Source organism: Oncorhynchus clarkii, chromosome 12 (assembly GCF_045791955.1).
Source record: "Oncorhynchus clarkii lewisi isolate Uvic-CL-2024 chromosome 12, UVic_Ocla_1.0, whole genome shotgun sequence".
Lineage (NCBI taxonomy): Eukaryota > Metazoa > Chordata > Actinopteri > Salmoniformes > Salmonidae > Oncorhynchus > Oncorhynchus clarkii.
In genome coordinates this window covers 70,021,392-70,041,835 of record NC_092158.1, presented here as the reverse complement: position 1 = coordinate 70,041,835, position 20,444 = coordinate 70,021,392, and the positions used below count along the sequence as shown (strand labels likewise).

The window sequence follows — 20,444 nt, the reverse complement described above, 5'->3', positions numbered from 1 at the left end:
CTAACTTTACCCACATTCCCAGGTTTTCTCCAAATCCTGTTTGGATCCAGGATTTCCTGCCTATTCCCTCCTGATTCTGTGAATCTTCCAACCAGGATTCTTGGAAACCCTAGGAATTGTCAGAAATCTACTGGGATTTTGCAACCTTATAGTAAGCCATGACTCTTTCCCGTCCATGCAGGTGGGTGACAAGGTGCTGGTGCTCAACCGCTGTGGGCTGTGGCAGGAGGTGGCCGTGGTGCCCGCTACCCACACATTCCTCATCCCAGAGGGAATGACTTTTGAGGAAGCCGCCGCCCTCCCCGTCAACTACATCACCGCCTACATGATGCTGTTTGACTTTGGCAACCTGAGGCCCAACCAGAGCATCCTCATTCACTCTGCTGCAGGTAGGAACCAATCACCATAGACACCTGGGTAGGTAGGAACCAATCACCATAAACACTGTGTAAGTAGGAACCAATCGCCATCACTGGTATAGGGACAGAACATAGAACAAGACACACATCCCATAAAATTAAATCATGAGTGACCCATATAATTAGAGTAAGTACTATTGTAATTGTAATCCAGTGACACACTTATTTCTTATTATAAACTGGGTGGTTTGAGCCCTGAATTCTGATTGGCTGAAAGGCATGGTATATCAGACCGTATACCACAGGTATGACAACATTTTTAGTTTTACTGCTCTAATTACATTGGTAACTAGTTTATAATAGCAATAAGACTCCTCGGGGGGTTGTGATATATGGCCAATATACCACGGTTAATGGCTGTGTCCAGGAACTCCATGTTGTGTCGCAACGCGGAGTGCCTGGACATGGCCCTTAGCCGTGGTATATTGGCCATATACCACACCTCCTCTGGCCTTATTGCATACGTATACACCTGCAGGCCAGCAGGGGCGTCTCTGTCATTCAAAGGAACAATATGAATACATATATGAATACATTCCTGAATACAATATGAATACATTCCTTGGGAAAACACAGTGATCTTGAATGGTGTATAGTGCTAAACCCATAGTCCAGTCCAGGTCAAGAATGTTGTGTACTATGAACCCAATGAACCCAAGGAAATGCATCAATGATTGTGTATTATAACTATGTGAATTACGAGAAGGAGTGATATTGTAGATACTATGTAAGAGTATTGCAAATACCACTTAAGATCCAACCCTGCGTTTGTCAGTACTGAGTAGAGCAGAGAAGTGGTGAGAGTTGGGGTTGGAGGAGCACCTGTCACCTGGCTTTGGGGGTCACAGTGCACTGTATGGGTGGAGGAATGGGGGAGTGAGGGGGCGTAAGCACCTGGGTATGGGTGTGTTGAGGTTTTGAGTGTTTTTGAGCGTAAGAGAGTGAGTGTCTCCATTGTGTGTCAAGGAAAAGGCCAGCTGGTCAAAATGGAAGACAGTTATTTTTTATTCTTACTGTGCATATAGTACATGCATGTGTGCAGCGTGCATCTGTTATGTGTCAACACATTAAAATCACGTCATAATTTCCTCAATCAAAGTTTGTACCGACAGATGTAGCCTATTGAATGTCATTGTAGAATAGGCCTATGTATAAAATGCATCCTCCAATTGCAACTTCTGTCTACTGGTATGCCCACACAATGTTCTATTTGTAATACCCTCAAACACCAAGATGGGCATACCTAATTTCAAAATAGGCCATCATCACTGTCAATCGTGAATGATAATTCTTCATGTTTTACCGGTGAAACGTCCAAACTGCATCTGCTTCTGTGTCAGTAAAATGCAAATGAATCATTATGTGATCTTGCGAGACATTGATTCAGCTTTTATCCAAGCATCATTGTGAGAAGTGCTAATATCTTATTTGTAATAATAACAAGTGATGACCAGGACTATTATGCGTAGGTAACATGTCTTGATGAGTGTTATTAAGTGATTGGACAGCCCTTCCGGGTGCTATAAAGACAGCGCCAGAATTGCGTAATGATGTTAAAGAAGTTTAAACAACTTGTGTTGCTGAAGGACAGCTCTGTCATTCGGCCAGTTCAGGAACAGACAACAATAATTTGCAGTATAGCCTAATAAGCCTATGACTACGTGGGATAGCTATTTGTAGGCTATAGCCTAATCTAAATATAAATACGTATAGCTTAAAATCTCATTGCACTGTTTGAGATGAGAGCTTTTGTTCCGACTTGGCATTTCATTATATTGTGAAGCTAACGCTACGCTGTATCAGAAATCAACGTTGATTTGATTAGCTTGAACACATGGTTACAATATACTAGAGGTCGACCGATTAATCGGAATGGCCAATTAATTAGGGCCGATTTCAAGTTTTCATAACAATCGGAAATCTGTATTTTTGGACACCGATTTGGTCGATTTTTATTTATTTTTTATTTTTTTACACCTTTATTTAATCTTTATTTAACTAGGCAAGTCAGTTAAGAACACATTCTTATTTTCAATGACGGCCTAGGAACGGTGGGTTAACTGCCTCGTTCAGAGGCAGAACGACAGACTTTTACCTTGTCAGCTCGGGGGATGCAATCTTGCAACCTTACAGTTAACTAGTCCAACGCAATAACCACCTGCCTCTCGTTGCACTCCACAAGGAGACTGCCTGTTACGCGAATGCAGTAAGACAAGGTAAGTTGCTAGCTAGCATTAAACTTATCTTATAAAAAACAATCATTCAATCAATCATAATCACTAGTTAACTACAGATGGTTGATGATATTAATAGTTTATCTAGCGTGTCCTGCATTGCATATAATCTGACTGAGCATACAAGCATACAAGTGTCTGACTGAGCGGTGGTAGGCAGCAGCAGGCTCGTAAGCATTCATTCAAACAGCACTTTTGTGCGTTTTGCCAGCAGCTCTTTGTTGTGCGTCAAGCATTGCGCTGTTTATAACTTCAAGCCTATCAACTCCCGAGATAAGGCTGTGTAACTGATGTGAAATGGCTAGCTAGTTAGCGGGGTGCGTGCTAATAGCGTTTCAAACGTCACTCGCTCTGAGACTTGGAGTAGTTGTTCCCCTTGCTCTGCATTGGTAACGCTGCTTCGAGGGTGGCTGTTGTCGTTGTGTTCCTGGTTCGAGCCCAGGGAGGAGCGAGGAGAGGGACGGAAGCTATACTGTTACACTGGCAGTACTAAAGTGCCTATAAGAACATCCAATAGTCAAAGGTTAATGAAATACAAATGGTATAGAGGGAAATAGTCCTATAATTCCTATAATAACTATAATAACTACAACCTAAAACTTCTTACCTGGGAATATTGAAGACTCATGTTAAAGGAACCACCAGCTTTCATATGTTCTCATGTTCTGAGCAAGGAACTTAAACGTTAGCTTTCTTACATGGCACATATTGCACTTTTACTTTCTTCTCCAACACTTTGTTTTTGCATTATTTAACCCAAATTGTACATGTTTCATTATTTATTTGAGGCTAAATTGATTTTATTGATGTATTATATTAAGTTAAAATAAGTGTTCATTCAGTATTGTTGTAATTGTCATTATTACAAATAAATAAAATTAATCGGGCAATTAATCGGTATCGGCTTTTTTTGGTCCTCCAATAAAAATCATAATCGGTCTACCTCTAAAATATACCATATTATAGAATAAAAGAAAACAGAGAGGTGAACCATTCATAGAATTTATTTGCATACATTAACATGCTATCAAATCAATTGACAAATTAGTGAACATAAATCATTACTACGTAGAAATGCAGGAAATTCAATTTAAAACAGCCATAAAATCAAGCTTTTGGTGTTGTGTATTCATGCATCTCAATAAACTATGACCTAAATGCATTATTACCTCCAACTTGGCCCAATTCACATTTATAATTGCCCACCCTGACATACCAAGCTAGAGCTGCGTTGATCTCAACCAAAAGCCAATATAGTCTAAATATCCCAAGCAGGGCTACAACAACTTCCAGTCAAGCTCCTTGGGCTTTGCGGTGGCAACTCTGGTTTGGGTGTCCTCGGCGGAACGGTGTCACCGTAACCAAGTGGTCACATCATCTTGGGTTCCACTGCGCAAGAGGAGGTCCGTGGAGTTTTATGAACGTCATTGCAGACATACAGTAAATTTGGATCCTACATCTCGGTGTAACCCCCTGTCACATTACGCTGAGCTGCCGGGATTTAGTTATATCTACTGTATGTTCAACGTTCTGCTCAAAGTGGTATACATACAGTTGAAGTCAGAAGTTTACATACACTTGGGTTGGAGTCATTAAAACTCGTTTTTCAACCACTCCACAAATTTCTTGGTTAGGACATCTACTTTGTGCATGACACAAGTAATTTTTCCAAAAATTGTTTACAGTCAGATTATTTCCCTTATAATTCACTGTATGTACAATTCCAGTGGGTCAGAAGTTTACATACACTAAGTTGACTGTGCCTTTAAACAACTTGGAAAATTCCAGAAAACGATGTGATGGCTTTAGAAGCTTCTGATAGGCAAATTTACCTCATTTGAGTCAATTGGATGTGTACCTGTGGATGTATTTCAAGGCCCACCTTCAAACTCAGTGCCTCTTTGCCTGACCATTGGAAAATCAAAAGAAATCAGCCAAGACCTCAGAAAAAAATTGTAGACCTCGACAAGTCTGGTTCATCCTTGGGAGCAATTTCCAAACGACTGAAGGTACCACATTCGTCTGTACGAACAATAGCACGCAAGTATAAAGACGCAACCGTCATACCGCCCAGGAAGGAAACTCGTTCTGTCTCCTAGAGATGACCGTGCTTTGGTGTGAAAAGTGCAAATCAATCCCAGAACAACAGCAAAGGACTTTGTGAAGATGCTGGAGGAAACAGGTTCAAAAGTATCTTTATCCACAGTAAAACAAGTCCTATATCGACATAACTTGAAAGGCCGCTCAGCAAGGAAGAAGCCACTGCTCCAAAACCGCCATAAAAAATCCAGAGTACGGTTTACCCGCACATGGGGACAAAGATGGGAATTTTTGGAGAAATGTCCTGGTCTGATGAAACAAAAATAGAACCATTTGGCCATAATGACCATTGTTATGTTTGGAGGAAAAAGGGGGAGACTTGCAAGCCGAAAAACACAATCCTAACCGTGAAGCACAGGGGTGGCAGCATCATGTTTTGGGGGTGCTTTGCTGCAGGAGGGACTGGTGCGCTTCACAAAATAGAGGGCATCATGAGGGAGGAAAATTATGTGGATATATTGAAGCAACATCTCAAGACATCAGTCAGGAAGTTAAAGCTTGGTCACAAATGAGTCTTCCAAATGGACAATGACCCCAAGCATAATTCCAAAGTTGTGGCAAAATGGCTTATGGACAACAAAGTCAAGGCATTGGAGTGGCCATCACAAGCCCTGACCTCAATCCTATCTAACATTTGTGGGCAGAACTGAAAAAGTGTGTGAGAACAAGGAGGCCTACAAACCTGACTCAGCTACACCAGCTCTGTCAGGAGGAATGGGCCAAAATTCACCCAACTTATTGTGGGAAGCTTGTGGAAGGCTACCCGTAACGTTTGACCCAAGTTAAACAATTTAAAGGCAATGTTACCAAATACTAATTGAGCGTATGTAAACTTCTGACCCACTGGGAATGTGATGAAATAGACAAAAACTGAAAGAAATCATTCTCTCTACTATTATTCTGACATTTCTTATTCTTAAAATAAAGTGGTGATCATAACTGACCTAAGACATTGAATTTTTACTATGATTAAATGTCAGGAATTGTAAAAAATAAAAAATAAAAAATAAAGTGAGTTTAAATGTATTTGGCTAAGGTGTATGCAAACCTCCGACTTCAACTGTATTTACAGTATTTGGTTTGTCATTCTATCGTTTTTAGTGGAATTCTTGTGGTAATTCAATTTCATTTATTTAGAATATATTGAAATATATATATACCAGCTCTGTGTATTCTCAAATCTCTGATTCAGAGGGGTTGGGTTAAATGCAGAAGACACATTTTGGTTGAATGCTTTCAGTTGTGCAACTGACTAGGCATCCCCTTTCCCTTTCCTGCACTCCGGCAGCACTACAACCCTGTGTTTGGGACAGTATGTGGGTAGATATGGCTATGAGAAGCACAGATGATTTATCCTTCTGTGTATGTTAGGAACCACTTCACTCTACTCAGTGCAGGTGTGTGTGCCACTTGACATGGAACACAATCATTACGAGATGAAGTATGAGATTCACGTACTACTGTAATATCCACAAGTGTGTTTCAGAGCTAGCAGAGGCTAATGAGTCAGGCTAATCACTCAGTTAAAAGTCACCGTGGAATTCACAGGTGTTTGCTTTCATTCCTATTATTTAGCTGATGTCATTAATCAATTTGGACATTGGAGACTTGATGTAAAAGTGGAACTCAGTTCGCCTGGGGTTTTGTGCACTGTACTAGTGTATGGTTTCCATAGAAGGAGGGGGCGTACAACACTAAGTGTTCCCCTTGGTCTGGTAGAGTGTAGTGTAGTCCCGAATGGCACCCTAATCCCTATATAGTGCACAACCCTTTACCAGAACCTATATAGGGAATTGTATTCAGTTTCGGACACAGTCTACGCAGGTCTGGACCTCTGGTTTCTCATGGCTCCCACCTGTCTGTAAGGACACATGGCTAACAACAAAGGATTACTGAATCCATAATAGAAACATTTGCCTAACAGCCTCATTGCCTGAAGAAGAAGAATTCTTCTTACTCTTTCTATTTTTTTTTAAATCTCTCACCCACTCAGGGTCATTAAACAATCTATAGATGTATATTTTCTTCACTGTTTGTGAAGGCAATTTATTGTGTTTGTAACCGTAGAGGCAGTACGTACACTAGCTGCAGCAGCGGTGCTACTTTCATATGCATTTCTTTTGAGTACACACATTTAGAACCCTATTCCCACTATGAGAGATGAAGGAGAGTCTGAGGAGCGGAGTGGGGAACGAGATCTACTTTTCAATTCACATTACATCCTTCCCTTTTGTTGTGGTTGGCTATGTGACATTCTTGGTCCGCCGCTCAAATTGACCGTAAATATCACAGTAGCCACTTGCTAGTAAGCAAAAAGTATTCAACAATCCGAGCAATTTATCTTCTAAAACATATTACAATATTGAGTAATGCAACCAAAACATATTACACTCTTGAATAATGCAACAGTCCACAAGCATGTGCAGACAATGAAAGGATTTATTTTGTTGTCTGTATGTAACACAAGGGATATGAACAGGGTCTCCCATGTCTTAGACCTTTAGACCAGAATTCTCTCTTTGACTGAGGGCACTCAGGGCAGACACTGGTTTGGAAGTTTGCAGGCGGGGCTACCTCATCACGGGACCATGACCGACTCATGTCTGCTATGTTCACTACCCTTTGACCTCCTCCCCTTTGACCTCTTCCCCTTTGAGAGACTGCCCCACGTTGGGCGCCATTGTAACACAAGGGATATAAACCTGGGGCCCGTATCCACAAAGCATCTCAGAAAATATCCTAGGAATCCTGATAAAACCGGTTTTAAGCCAGCTCAGAGTGTTTTAGGATGATGTTAAGACACTGCTCACAAGCTTATCTCAGCTGGTAATCACAACAGTTTGAGGAACCGCAAAGGAAAGATAGTAATGACACTCAATGACATTGTTGCAAATGATGGGGAATAACCACTCGTTGTTAACTCTATAGCACACTTCAGACAGCCACGGTGAATGTGACTGTAAATCAAATGTTACAATGGGAAAACGTTTGATATAATTTAACCTGACACGATCACTTCTCTTCATTTTCACCTTATATTTTGGCATGCATAACCTTTTTTTAACCAATTCTAATGGTTGTTAAAAGCTGAATTTTTACAATATTACCGTTATATCAACGCACTTGTCACTCCCATTTAACAACTCTAAATCGCATTGGCACAGTCGGCCTCAAGTCACTTGCCGATAATGTTGCAAACAATGTTGCATACAAATAACATAACATTATTTATGTTATGAAATAACATAATGTAGGTTATTAAATAATTAAAATAAAAACATTTATTTGTTTATTTATTAGCCTATTTGTTATAAGTGTTTAAGCATATGATGTGAAATAAGCCTCGTGAAATCATTGTCAACGACACAAGAGATGCTGTTGCATGAATATTTAGATTATTTATGGGTTGGTTATAAAGAATTATCAAAACATTATTTGAATAACTCCAAAACAATTGCATGTGGCACAGGAACCACTGACTCGCTACATTTTTATATTATCAAAACAGCTGCTGGTAACTCTTAATGGGTTAGGACAGTTTATGAGGTGTGCTAAATATCTGTCGACTAGGTGTGACTCTTATGACTAAAGAGGCTTAATGCATAGCTTTTATTTCTACTCATAAGAATAGGAATAAAATGTGTCTTTTCTCAGCACTTACAACCACGGGTTTCCCACAGGATCAACCAACATCTTAGACCATTAGACCAAGCCTGCAGTCCAAACATTTTATTTTTTACCCCATCAGGCCTTGCGCTAGCTACTTTTCCTCAGGGGAATCCCTGTCAAAACAGGATGCAGTTTGATTGCCACCTTAAGTGGATGTCCAATTCACTAACATTGCCCCCTAGGCCCTCGATTTAGCTTGAGTGAGCAAGTGGAGAACTTTGATCACTTGTGGGATTGATATGACCCACAGTTCAATGCAAACTGTATTCATGTGTCAAACTGTGTCAAATTTAAGTGTCAAATTTCATCAACATGGCTGCATTTTTGGCATGTGAGACAAAATGATGATGCTAGCTTGCAAAAAAATATATAGATGCCATTGATTTAAGCATTGGCAAATGGGAATGACGTTCAAATTGGCTTAGTCTCGTAGTGAGGAGCCTATAAAATGTAGCTAGCTTCATAAACATATTTTGGGGAATTCAGAATGTACAGTGCCTTGCGAAAGTATTCGGCCCCCTTGAACTTTGCGAACTTTTGCCACATTTCAGGCTTCAAACATAAAGATATAAAACTGTATTTTTTTTGTGAAGAATCAACAACAAGTGGGGCACAATCATGAAGTGGAACAACATTTATTGGATATTTCAAACTTTTTTAACAAATCAAAAACTGAAAAATTGGGCGTGCAAAATTATTCAGCCCCCTTAAGTTAATACTTTGTAGCGCCACCTTTTGCTGCGATTACAGCTGTAAGTCGCTTGGGGTATGTCTCTATCAGTTTTGCACATCGAGAGACTGACATTTTTTCCCATTCCTCCTTGCAAAACAGCTCGAGCTCAGTGAGGTTGGATGGAGAGCATTTGTGAACAGCAGTTTTCAGTTCTTTCCACAGATTCTCGATTGGATTCAGGTCTGGACTTTGACTTGGCCATTCTAACACCTGGATATGTTTATTTTTGAACCATTCCATTGTAGATTTTGCTTTATGTTTTGGATCATTGTCTTGTTGGAAGACAAATCTCCGTCCCAGTCTCAGGTCTTTTGCAGACTCCATCAGGTTTTCTTCCAGAATGGTCCTGTATTTGGCTCCATCCATCTTCCCATCAATTTTAACCATCTTCCCTGTCCCTGCTGAAGAAAAGCAGGCCCAAACCATGATGCTGCCACCACCATGTTTGACAGTGGAGATGGTGTGTTCAGCTGTGTTGCTTTTACGCCAAACATAACGTTTTGCATTGTTGCCAAAAAGTTCAATTTTGGTTTCATCTGACCAGAGCACCTTCTTCCACATGTTTGGTGTGTCTCCCAGGTGGCTTGTGGCAAACTTTAAACAACACTTTTTATGGATATCTTTAAGAAATGGCTTTCTTCTTGCCACTCTTCCATAAAGGCCAGATTTGTGCAATATACGACTGATTGTTGTCCTATGGACAGAGTCTCCCACCTCAGCTGTAGATCTCTGCAGTTCATCCAGAGTGATCATGGGCCTCTTGGCTGCATCTCTGATCAGTCTTCTCCTTGTATGAGCTGAAAGTTTAGAGGGACGGCCATGTCTTGGTAGATTTGCAGTGGTCTGATACTCATTCCATTTCAATATTATCGCTTGCACAGTGCTCCTTGGGATGTTTAAAGCTTGGGAAATCTTTTTGTATCCAAATCCGGCTTTAAACTTCTTCACAACAGTATCTCGGACCTGACTGGTGTGCTCCTTGTTCTTCATGATGCTCTCTGCGCTTTTAACGGACCTCTGAGACTATCACAGTGCAGGTGCATTTATACGGAGACTTGATTACACACAGGTGGATTGTATTTATCATCATTAGTCATTTAGGTCAACATTGGATCATTCAGAGATCCTCACTGAACTTCTGGAGAGAGTTTGCTGCACTGAATGTAAAGGGGCTGAATAATTTTGCACGCCCAATTTTTCAGTTTTTGATTTGTTAAAAAAGTTTGAAATATCCAATAAATGTCGTTCCACTTCATGATTGTGTCCCACTTGTTGTTGATTCTTCACAAAAAAATACAGTTTTATATCTTTATGTTTGAAGCCTGAAATGTGGCAAAAGGTCGCAAAGTTCAAGGGGCCGAATACTTTCGCAAGGCACTGTATTGGAATAAATTACCAAACTATAAAACCAGCTAGCCAGCTATGGGTAACTGTAACTCGCTACCTGACTGGATAGCGAGCTAGCTATGTTAGCTTGCTAGGTACATTAATAGCTTTAGGTTGGTTGTTTTTTTTAAAACTCAACTTCAAGATTTCCACCAAGGACGTTGCCTCTCCGATCATCACTCTCCCTCACTTGGGCAAGGGACATTTAAGGTACACTCGGATGTAATGATATAAAACGTCAAAAAGGGCTGAGGGTTTACAGTAGGGCCAGGGGCTGTCTATTTTGCGTTTGGACTGCAACCCAAGAGAAAATTCCCTCTTGGGCTGAGGGCAGACACTGGTTTTGAAGTTCGCAGACAGGGCTACTTCATCACGTGACCATGACCGACTCATGTCTGCGACATGTACACATTAAAGTGCTAACAATACACAGCTAACTCAAGTAACATTAGCATATCAATAATGAATGTTTACCCCTCCCATACGAATATAAAAGACAGTAATGTTATCATACAGTGTCATTCATATTATAATATAGGCTACACAGCTAGCTAGGCAACATTAGCTAGCAAGCTAGCTAGCTAAACAAAATCATTTCTGCATTCTCATATAAACATGCTGTCTGTAGCTACTATATGCTGACGATTAGCTGAACCATAGCTAGATAGTGTAAGCCTTAGAGCTCCTAACTACCATATTAAAGTTACCTTAGAACAAACCAGGCTTCATTTTATCAATATCATGGAAGTCATTATATGAGGTAAAAGCAAATTGCGACTGAAAACGTTGATCATTTCCTAGGGAACAGCTTCTTGCCTGGACCTCGGTGCAGTCAAGCAACAACAAAAGAAAATACACGGTTGAGATATAAAGCTACGGCGACAATTTCAGAATGTAACAGGCTGCTACTACAATTTCAGGTACAAATTCAATAAAACAAGTAAATAAAATAAGGAAAATGTCTGTACACTTCAGCTGTTTCAAAAACATTGGTATTAAAATGTTTACTGTAAGAGTGTTGGCTTAACGAGACAATTCTGTTTACACTGCCCTTCTTAGAGGGGGCAAGTGTCGTGCTCTACCTCTACCACAAGTTCGCAAGTTTACATTGCAGCATATATGTAGCCGGGGGTATTTTTGCCAAACCTCTAGTAAGTGTGAAGACCTTCTTAGTCCACATCCACCCTTGTTTAGTCCCTAGCTAACACCTCTGGTTGGTTGGGTCATGTGGCCTCCTCCCCCTCACATGGTGGTGGAGGGTGTTGGGCAATGATGTTGCTGCAGCCTAAGAGTCTGTCAGAGCACGTCTCTGATTTTAAACTCTAGATTAGTGTCAGATATCAAACATTGTGCGTGCGTGCGTGTGTGTGCGTGCGTGTGTCTGTGTGTGTGTGTGTGTGTGTGTGTGTGTGTGTGTGTGCGTGTGTGTGTGTGTGTGTGTGTGTGTGTGTGTGTGTGTGTGCACAACCACAACCACAGTAATGGTACGTGCATGTTTTTATATTAGTGTGGTTGTGTGTCAGTGGTTGCCTGTCTTGCTCTTCCACCGGTGAGATTAAAAACACAACCAGCTATTTGAATCATATCTCTAACCTACAGTTTTACATGTATGTACAGAACTTCAGTGTGTCCGGATGCATGTCTTTAATAGTGAACACAGACAGCTTTTTAATAAGATTCAGTGACTCCGTTTGTACAGCTATAGTATATTAAAACAGTGGGTGGTACTGCATGAGGACACAAGGAGCCATTTCTCATATCCAATCTCAGGGCATGTCCAGACAGATATGATTTAATTGTCTGTCATTTTTACTGGCAGTAAATCAATATATAGATCAACAGCCAGCTTCTTATCGTGTTGACCATAGAGTCATTGTTTGTTGAGCAATCTTCTGCTTCGGCTGTCATCAGTCTCTTCATCAATGTTACTCGGTTTCTTCCCTCTTATCGGCCTGTGGTGCCGTAGAGCCATGCTGGTGAATGAGAAACTACTAGAGCTCTGTCTATGGCTCTATGTGGCTCTATGGTGGTGCTGCCTGGTGTTTTCCACAGGCTGCTAACTTGTTGGCTCCCACTGTGAGGACCCAGGCAGAGAGGTGTCTAGCTCATTGCCTGCAGCAGCAGCAGCACCACCCCCCACCCACCTCATGACAAGGAAAGATACTGTATGTCCTCTCCAGCATAATTGCCACTGTCAATGTTTTAGCTCTCCGGAGATTATTAACATAGGCCTTCTCTGTCCTCGTACCCAAGAGAAGAGACCTCAGCTAAGGAGACCAAATTCAAAGGTAAACCTCAACTGTACCTCTGTCATAGAGTTTAGTACAGAGACTCAGAGAGAGAGAGAGAGAGAGAGAGAGAGCTCTGTAGAGATCGAGAGAGATAAAGAGGTTCTCCTGGTGTGTCAGTGTCATAGCTGTGTGTGAACCCTGGAATCGTTGACCGACCCCAGCTGCCTCTCTCTCTCGTGGGCCTGTGGGCCGGCCGTTCCCGTCCCCTCTCCCCAAACAATGGCATGTTGTTCTCCTACCATCCCGCCCTCTCTGTCCGCTGGACTCGCACATCTGCATCCTCCACCTCCCCTCCTCCCCCCTCCGCATGACCCCGACCGGGGAGGTTCCTCATGACCATGGCGTATCAGTGCTCGATACCTCGTCATCGGGGAGAGTGCATACATTCCCCCCTTTGTTTTCTCCAGAGGGACAGGGCAAGGGAAGGAGTGCAGTGACATTTGGACGTGTTTGGGGGGGGGGGGGGGGGGGTTCACTGTACCCGGCCAAGAGCCTTTTCCTGCGACCTCTCCCTGAACTGGACCCTGTGTTTATGGATTAGGTCTGGCCAGCAGCCCTGCATGCCACCACGCCCAATAATACACACACACACACACACTAACACGCACGTGCGTGCACACACATACATACACACTTGACTGGGTCTGGGCCAGAGGGTCTGACTAACACTACCCTGTATCAACAGAGAGAGGAGAGGAGAGGAGAGGAGAGGAGAGGAGAGGAGAGGAGAGGAGAGGAGAGGAGGGAAAGACAGAAAGACAGAAAGAAAGAAAGAAAAAGAAAGGAGATTGAGTGAAGACGATAATGGAAGAGAAGAGATAGAGGTGACAGAGATGTTGATGTTACCTGCTCACTCTACACTCTTAGAAAAAGGGTCCCAGAAGGGTAATTCAGCTTTCCCCACAGGCGAACCCTTTTTGGGTCCAGGTACAACCCTTTTTGGGTCCAGGTAGAACCCTCTGTTGCAAGGTTTCTACATGGAACCAAAAAGGGTTCTTCAAAGAGTTCTCCTATGTGGACAACCGAAACGTTTTAGGTTCTAGAAAGCACCTTTTTTTCTAAGAATGTAAGATATCACTCAATATGAGAGACAGACAGAATATCACTTTGTTAGTTTATCCTACAATTTCAGACAAATCACGTCTCTATTTCAGCATATCCTTTAGCAGTCTACAATGACTCCCCACTGTCTGACTACCCCGTGCTGTAGGTCTTACCCTAGTTCAATGAATGCTAATAAGGGCTGTGTTGGAGAGGAGAGTCCTGGTTGTGTTTGTTCTCTGGGCCTAGCTGGCTGGCTGGCATCATACCCAGACGCAGATCAGCTGCACTGATAGCACAGGAAAACCAGGGCATGCAGCCTCTGCTCCGCTCCAACCTCCAACCCACCCTCCAATCAGAATACGCTCTCACTCACAACCCTTGCCTTATGACCCCATTCAGCTTAAGCCCCTCCACCCACCCACAGAAGGTCACACACGCAGACACACACACACACACACACACACACACACACACACACACACACACACACACATACACACACACAGGTGTGTCTGTCTGTACATTTGAGTTGGTATTTATTTTTCTACAATGTGTTTGTGTTAGGAAGAATGTGTTTGTTTGTGCATGGTTATCAGTGGGTTTTATGAGAACATGTCTGTTTGTGTTTGTGTGTACAATGAGTGTATGTGTGTGCTAGTGTCTCTGTGTGCGTTAGCATTGTGTGAATTCTCACTCAGGAAATCGTCGGTTCTGCCTTCTCACACAGGATGTGTTTTGAATTCACTCACCCAGTCACTAAAAATGTGCATCCTATACGTGGTACAGAGAGGAACCTACCATACGAGAAAGCATACTAAAACACTCAGCAAGTTCACAGCTCCACAGAGCAAGGGGAAAACACTATGTTATGTAACACAGAGTCATCTCTCCTTGTAGCAGACACAGACACACACCCAATGCCGTTCTATGCTCACACACTCATGTAAGCCTCATGTAGGATTTGCACAATAACAGAGCAAGAAACATTGCTCAATCATGTCCGACTTGTTGATCTTGTTCACCGTCCCTTTGGTAACGAAGGATTCTTGAGTTTATGGTTTTATGCCATTCTTTGTCAGCCACAGGCACCACAGGCTAATGATAGCATGTGGGAGAGGGTAAGCTTGGAGAGGGGAGACACAGAGAATGACATGGGGCAGAGCGCATGGAACCCTGACGTGACATGAGCGGCCTCACATCTCTCCGTGATTAGCATTAGCACGTGTGCTAGCTAGTGTTATCATTGCTAGCACCATAGGGCCCACACCTATAACCACAACCTAGCCTTTTTAGGTTAGAATTTACAGTAAGCACGGTCTGAGGTGAGTTAGCTTCTCCGTTTGAGTTATGCTAAGAAGACGAGCTCTCTATGTTTGCGTTGCTCTTAAGCTTACCTCTTAAGCACCGTTCACACGAATGTGGTCAGTGTGTGGATGACTGTGAGAAAGTGCCTGTGTGCACTGACTGTACTATGGTGCAAGTATGTACAGTAGTAGGAGGTTTGCGTATCCTCCTTCCCTTTGGGAAATCTCAACAACATTTAGTGGCCCCACCCTCTCCTCACGTTGAACTCTGGGCGTGGACACACACATCATACTGGACTACATAGTAATGTGAACTCCACAGTGTTTAGGACAACATTCCTCTTCACTCTAGAAGAGCATGTTATTGAGACCTAGAGTGGATTTGGTGCCAAAATCTGTGTGTGTGTGTGTGTGTGTGTGTGTGTGTGTGTGTGTGTGTGTGTGTGTGTGTGTGTGTGTGTGTGTGTGTGTGTGTGTGTAAAGAGTCCACTGTGTATGCTGTTCCTCCTTACACACCCTGGTCAGTTAACGAGAGACAGAGAGGGGAAACAACGCTTTTGACGGCCCTGTCATTTTCTCAGTGAAACCTATTCAATTGAATCCCAAGCAGAACGAATGGAATTAGGCGCGGGAATTTGCTTAAGTTGCCATCTTTGCACAGACAATGGTTTAGTGTTCAGGCAACGGGTTAGTGTTCAGGGGACGACCTCGCGTCACATTGCCAGGAGAATGAAGGGAAGAAAAAAGGGAAAGACCAGGACTGGAAAGAGAGACAGATTGCCCTGGTCCACATGCACAGCAGATGAGAGAGAGATGAAAAGGGGGCACTGACGGGAGAGAGGGAGAAGGTGACAAGGAATTTGTGAGAATTTAGTGAGAAATACCAAGAGAGCAATGTGAACCAAAACAATGGGTTACCGATGGGTTAACTGTTTAATTTGAGCACATATTAGTGAAGATTAGCGGATATGAACAGACTTTTCATCCAGACTGTTCCTGTCTGCAGACTCCCTCCTACCTCAGCTTATCTCTCTCTCTGTGTGTCTGTGTGTTGGGGGGGGGGGGCTCTTGGCAGTGCTGACCTGGGTCTTGTGATGGCGGATCAGTCACAAGACGGGCAGACAGGGCCTGGATCTGTGGTTCTCAGGGGGATCCAGCCAGAAACAGGTGCCCCTTCCTCCCTTTCTAACACAGGTGGATGAGTGGGTCAGAGTGACAGGCACCAACTCTAAATATCAAAACTCTGTCCTACCCCGACAGCTTAAACACTTCATATTGACCATACACATTACTAGCTTGCCATATCAAAGTAGATGTGTGAGCAGAAGTCCATGTGGCTTTCCTTTTTTGGGGGGGGCATTCTTCAAGGTAAGCAATTTCTCATCTCTCCAACCTTCACACCAACGGTCACACTCGTCTACGCTCTGCTGGCTCTAGGTAAGTCGTTATGTGGTGATCGGGTGGGTGTTACTGACTGATCTGTCACATAATACCCCTGGATGAGCTTCTGATTGCCACCAAATGCCTGCTGTTATGCCTAGAGGAAAAACAGCCAATGAAACAAAATGGCTCCTTTGCTCAGTCGTCGCCGCCAATTTGGCCTGGGTTTCCCTGGCAACGCAAACTTGGTTTCACTCTGAGGACAGAACGACAGGGGGAGATAGTTCTAGCTGTTTGGAGGCAGGCTGACTCACTGACACTGCCATCCAACAGCAACACCGTTGCTCTTGTTATTTCATTAAGTTCTTGATTGCGTTTCAAATCAAATTTGTATTTGTCACATACACATGGTTAGCAGATGTTAATGCGAGCCTGGCGAAATGCTTCGCGTTCCTAGGAAATTATGCCCTCTTCCTTACACAGTGCACTACTTTTGACCAAAGCCATATTAGCCCTGATCAAAAACTAGTGCACTACTTAGGGAATACAGTGTCATTTGGGAAGCAGACCTTCTCTCTTTCTCCTTGCCAGGCTTGAATACAGTGAGAAATGCCTATTGAGTTCCCATTGGCTCAAGGTCTCTTCAGAGCAGAGCCAGGAGGGAATTGGTCTCGTTCTAGTTTTATTTTCTTTGTAAGAGTCAAAGTAGAGAGAGAGGAGGTCAGCCTGTACGACGTAGCAGCCAGCGACTGCAACAGATTCAAATATACCTTCTCCTTGGTTCTTTTTGTCTCTGTCTTCTCAAGCTCATGGTGTGTGAGTGAGTATGACCAAGACGGTGGACCACAACTCCCATCCCAACGTGTTGCTGATGATAACCACAGTCAACCACGACAGTTTAAATATGCTTGAGACAGGCGTCTGTTTGAATGCAAAATGTCCATATTGTGAACGCTCTGTTTGAATGTAAAATGTCCATGTTGTGAACGCTCTGTTTGAATGTAAAATGTCCATGTTGTGAACGCTCTGTTTGAATGTAAAATGTCCATGTTGTGAACGCTCTGTTTGAATGTAAAATGTCCATGTTGTGAACGCTCTGTTTGAATGTAAAATGTCCATGTTGTGAACGCTCTGTTTGAATGTAAAATGTCCATGTTGTGAACGCTCTGTTTGAATGTAAAATGTCCATGTTGTGAACGCTCTGTTTGAATGTAAAATGTCCATGTTGTGAACGCTCTGTTTTGCGTTGCTCTATTGGCTCTGGCCTCAGATAAGACGCGGTCTTAACTTGGTCCGGCATGAGTGACCTTTACGGGCCATGTTCAGTCCATCCAGTCAGCCTCCCTCTGTCCTCTCTGTTCTGTCCCACTACTTCACAGTAACCTATTGAGACCTGGCTTAAGACACACACAGACACACACACACACACACACATACACACATACAGTATGTTCAGAAACAGCGAATCATACACACACCGATACTACATCAAACAGCCATGCTGATGTAAGTTACACCTACAGAAAGCAATGCTCTCACACAGCTGCCACTTTGTCCTCAAAGGTCATCACAGACAATGCGTTGTTCATCGTTTCAAAGATTTATTCCCTATATGAGAAGGTTTTGTTTCAACTGGCACAGTTACGAAACGATGTTTTCTTGTTTCCTTGACCCCATGTCACACATTGCTCCCATAGCCAAAACAAATACCCCAAATGACCCTAGATTCTTAGTCAGGTCATCTTGCATGAAGCTAAAGTCAACCATTGTCATCTGACGTACAATGGCTACTTTCTCTAGTTGTGGATGCTTGTGTGCCTCTACGTCGAGTTGTGGGTGTTCCTTTTTGCCCAGGGCAGCGGGTAGGAGGTAATGTGATGTGTGTTTAATGCTCTCCTTGCTTACCCCTGAGCCACACACACACACACAGCCAGCCTCTTACTGACTGACCTGGCTTGTCACAGTAAACAAAACAAATCACATTTAATGGGATTTATGGGTGCCTCAAGACATATTTATATCAGCTGAGTTGAATTGAGTTGGAGGTGTCTCCCTGAGTGAGTATCTTTCTTGAGGTAATGATTAGTGAAGCTCGGATAGAGTTTATTCGGTATTATACTTCCTCCCCTTAGCTACCCTGTTTAGAGAAACAACGAGGTAGAAAATGAAGGGACACAAACACAAGTCTGAGCTCCAGCTCATCTTAACCACCCGTCTTTGTCTCCTTATCCTCTCTCTCTCTCTGCTTTACTGGCGTGAATGGGTGGTTGCCACGGTCGCAAATTGCGATGTTCACTGTAAATGAACAATATTTTGGAGCAACAATAATAATGTATCAACAAAAACAATTCTACATGGGAAATAACACACACAAAAAAACATCAATTGAGAAATGTAATCTACTAGGGCTTATGTGTATGACATGTTGGGAGCTTTAGTCTCTGTTATGTTATAACAGGCCAGGACGTATATCCTGCAACATCTACTGTCTCTACGTTTTCTCCTAACAAACTCTCTCTCTCTCTCTCTCCAGGTGGGGTGGGCATCGCGGCCACCCAGCTGTGTCAGACAGTGAAGGACGTGACCGTGTTTGGGACGGCGTCGGCCAGTAAGCACGAGACCATCAGCCAGGGCGGAGTCACGCACTGCATTGACTACCGTACACGGGACTACGTGGAGGAAGTCCGCAAGATCAGCCCCAAAGGTGAGAGGTCAGGGGTCATCCGACCCATCTTACAGCACTGAGATGGTCTGCGTCTCAAATGGCACACTAATGCCTATATAGTGCACACTATGGGCCCTAGTCGAAAGTAGTTCACTACATAGGGAATAGGGCACCATTTGGGACACAAGCACGGTGTGACCCATAATTTCCACAATGTGATTCATGAGATAAGTATACTGAGATGACTAATGGGCCCTGGGTCATGCAACCGTTGGTCCTAAGGAATACTCTGTAGTTGCAGTGTTGTGTTCGTAAAGTTGTGTTTGTCTTCCATTTGCAGATAACAAACTGCTGTTTGTTATCTGCATGATGTTTCCATTTCGCTGTGTCACGACTCTCAGCCCTGATAGCTGGGGTGCTTTTGAGACGGTCACGAGTGTAATCGACACTCAACAGAAAAGTGCTTTTCCGCTCAGACAAAGTATTTGAGAAGCCCGTGACTCAGTGTGGATCACATCCCCCAACATATCCCCAAGGCCAGGGCACTTAAGATCCGTTTTTGCCCGAAGAGACATTTAATTCATTACTCATCACCGAAACAACAGAACGTCCTCCAATTCCTCACTCTTTACTCACTTACCTCTGGTTTCATAGAAGCAGGGTGGAGGATTTTATACCAGGAGCTCATTTGGTAGTACCTCTCCCAGCAGCAGCAGTGAGACAGAGAGAAAGAGAGGGAAACAGAGAGAGGGGGGATAACTGATATTTTGGACAGAAGGTCATGTCAAATTAGTGGCGTGGATCAATGAATAAGTCTATCAGTCTGTGTGACTGTGGCTCAGTTAGGACAGGGTCCTGCTGAGAGCCTTGTGAATCAACGGGCCTATCAGCTAATAGACCGAGGAGAGGAGAGGAGAGGAGAGGAGAGGAGAGGAGAGGAGAGGAGAGCAGAACTAACCCACTTAAAGGAACCCCACATTCACTGAAAAAAAATACATAATTGGGAAAGAGCGAGACAGCAAGAGCAAAGATATATAATACGTTGCAGAGACCCTGGATGAGTCTGGGTCTCAAGCTTTAGTTTGTTATTTATTCTCTCCAAGAAATCACTACCTGGGAATGGAATGGAACTCCAACAGACTAGGATAGGATTATGTTTATTCCTTGTCTTATCAGTGACATTAAAATGAGTAGAATTCCAGCGTTCTCTCCCCCTCCC

The 20,444-nt window shown here is 43.1% G+C and overlaps 1 protein-coding gene across 1 annotated transcript in view; it reads left to right on the top strand.

The window, feature by feature from the left end:
* LOC139421147 (synaptic vesicle membrane protein VAT-1 homolog) overlaps positions 1-20,444 on the top strand; it is a 45,577-nt gene that overhangs the window by 8,515 nt on the left and 16,618 nt on the right. The window contains exons 2-3 of the mRNA XM_071171751.1: positions 182-389; positions 19,094-19,264. Of these exons, the coding sequence (XP_071027852.1) occupies positions 182-389; positions 19,094-19,264 (379 nt within the window). The remainder of the gene's footprint in view (positions 1-181; positions 390-19,093; positions 19,265-20,444) is intronic.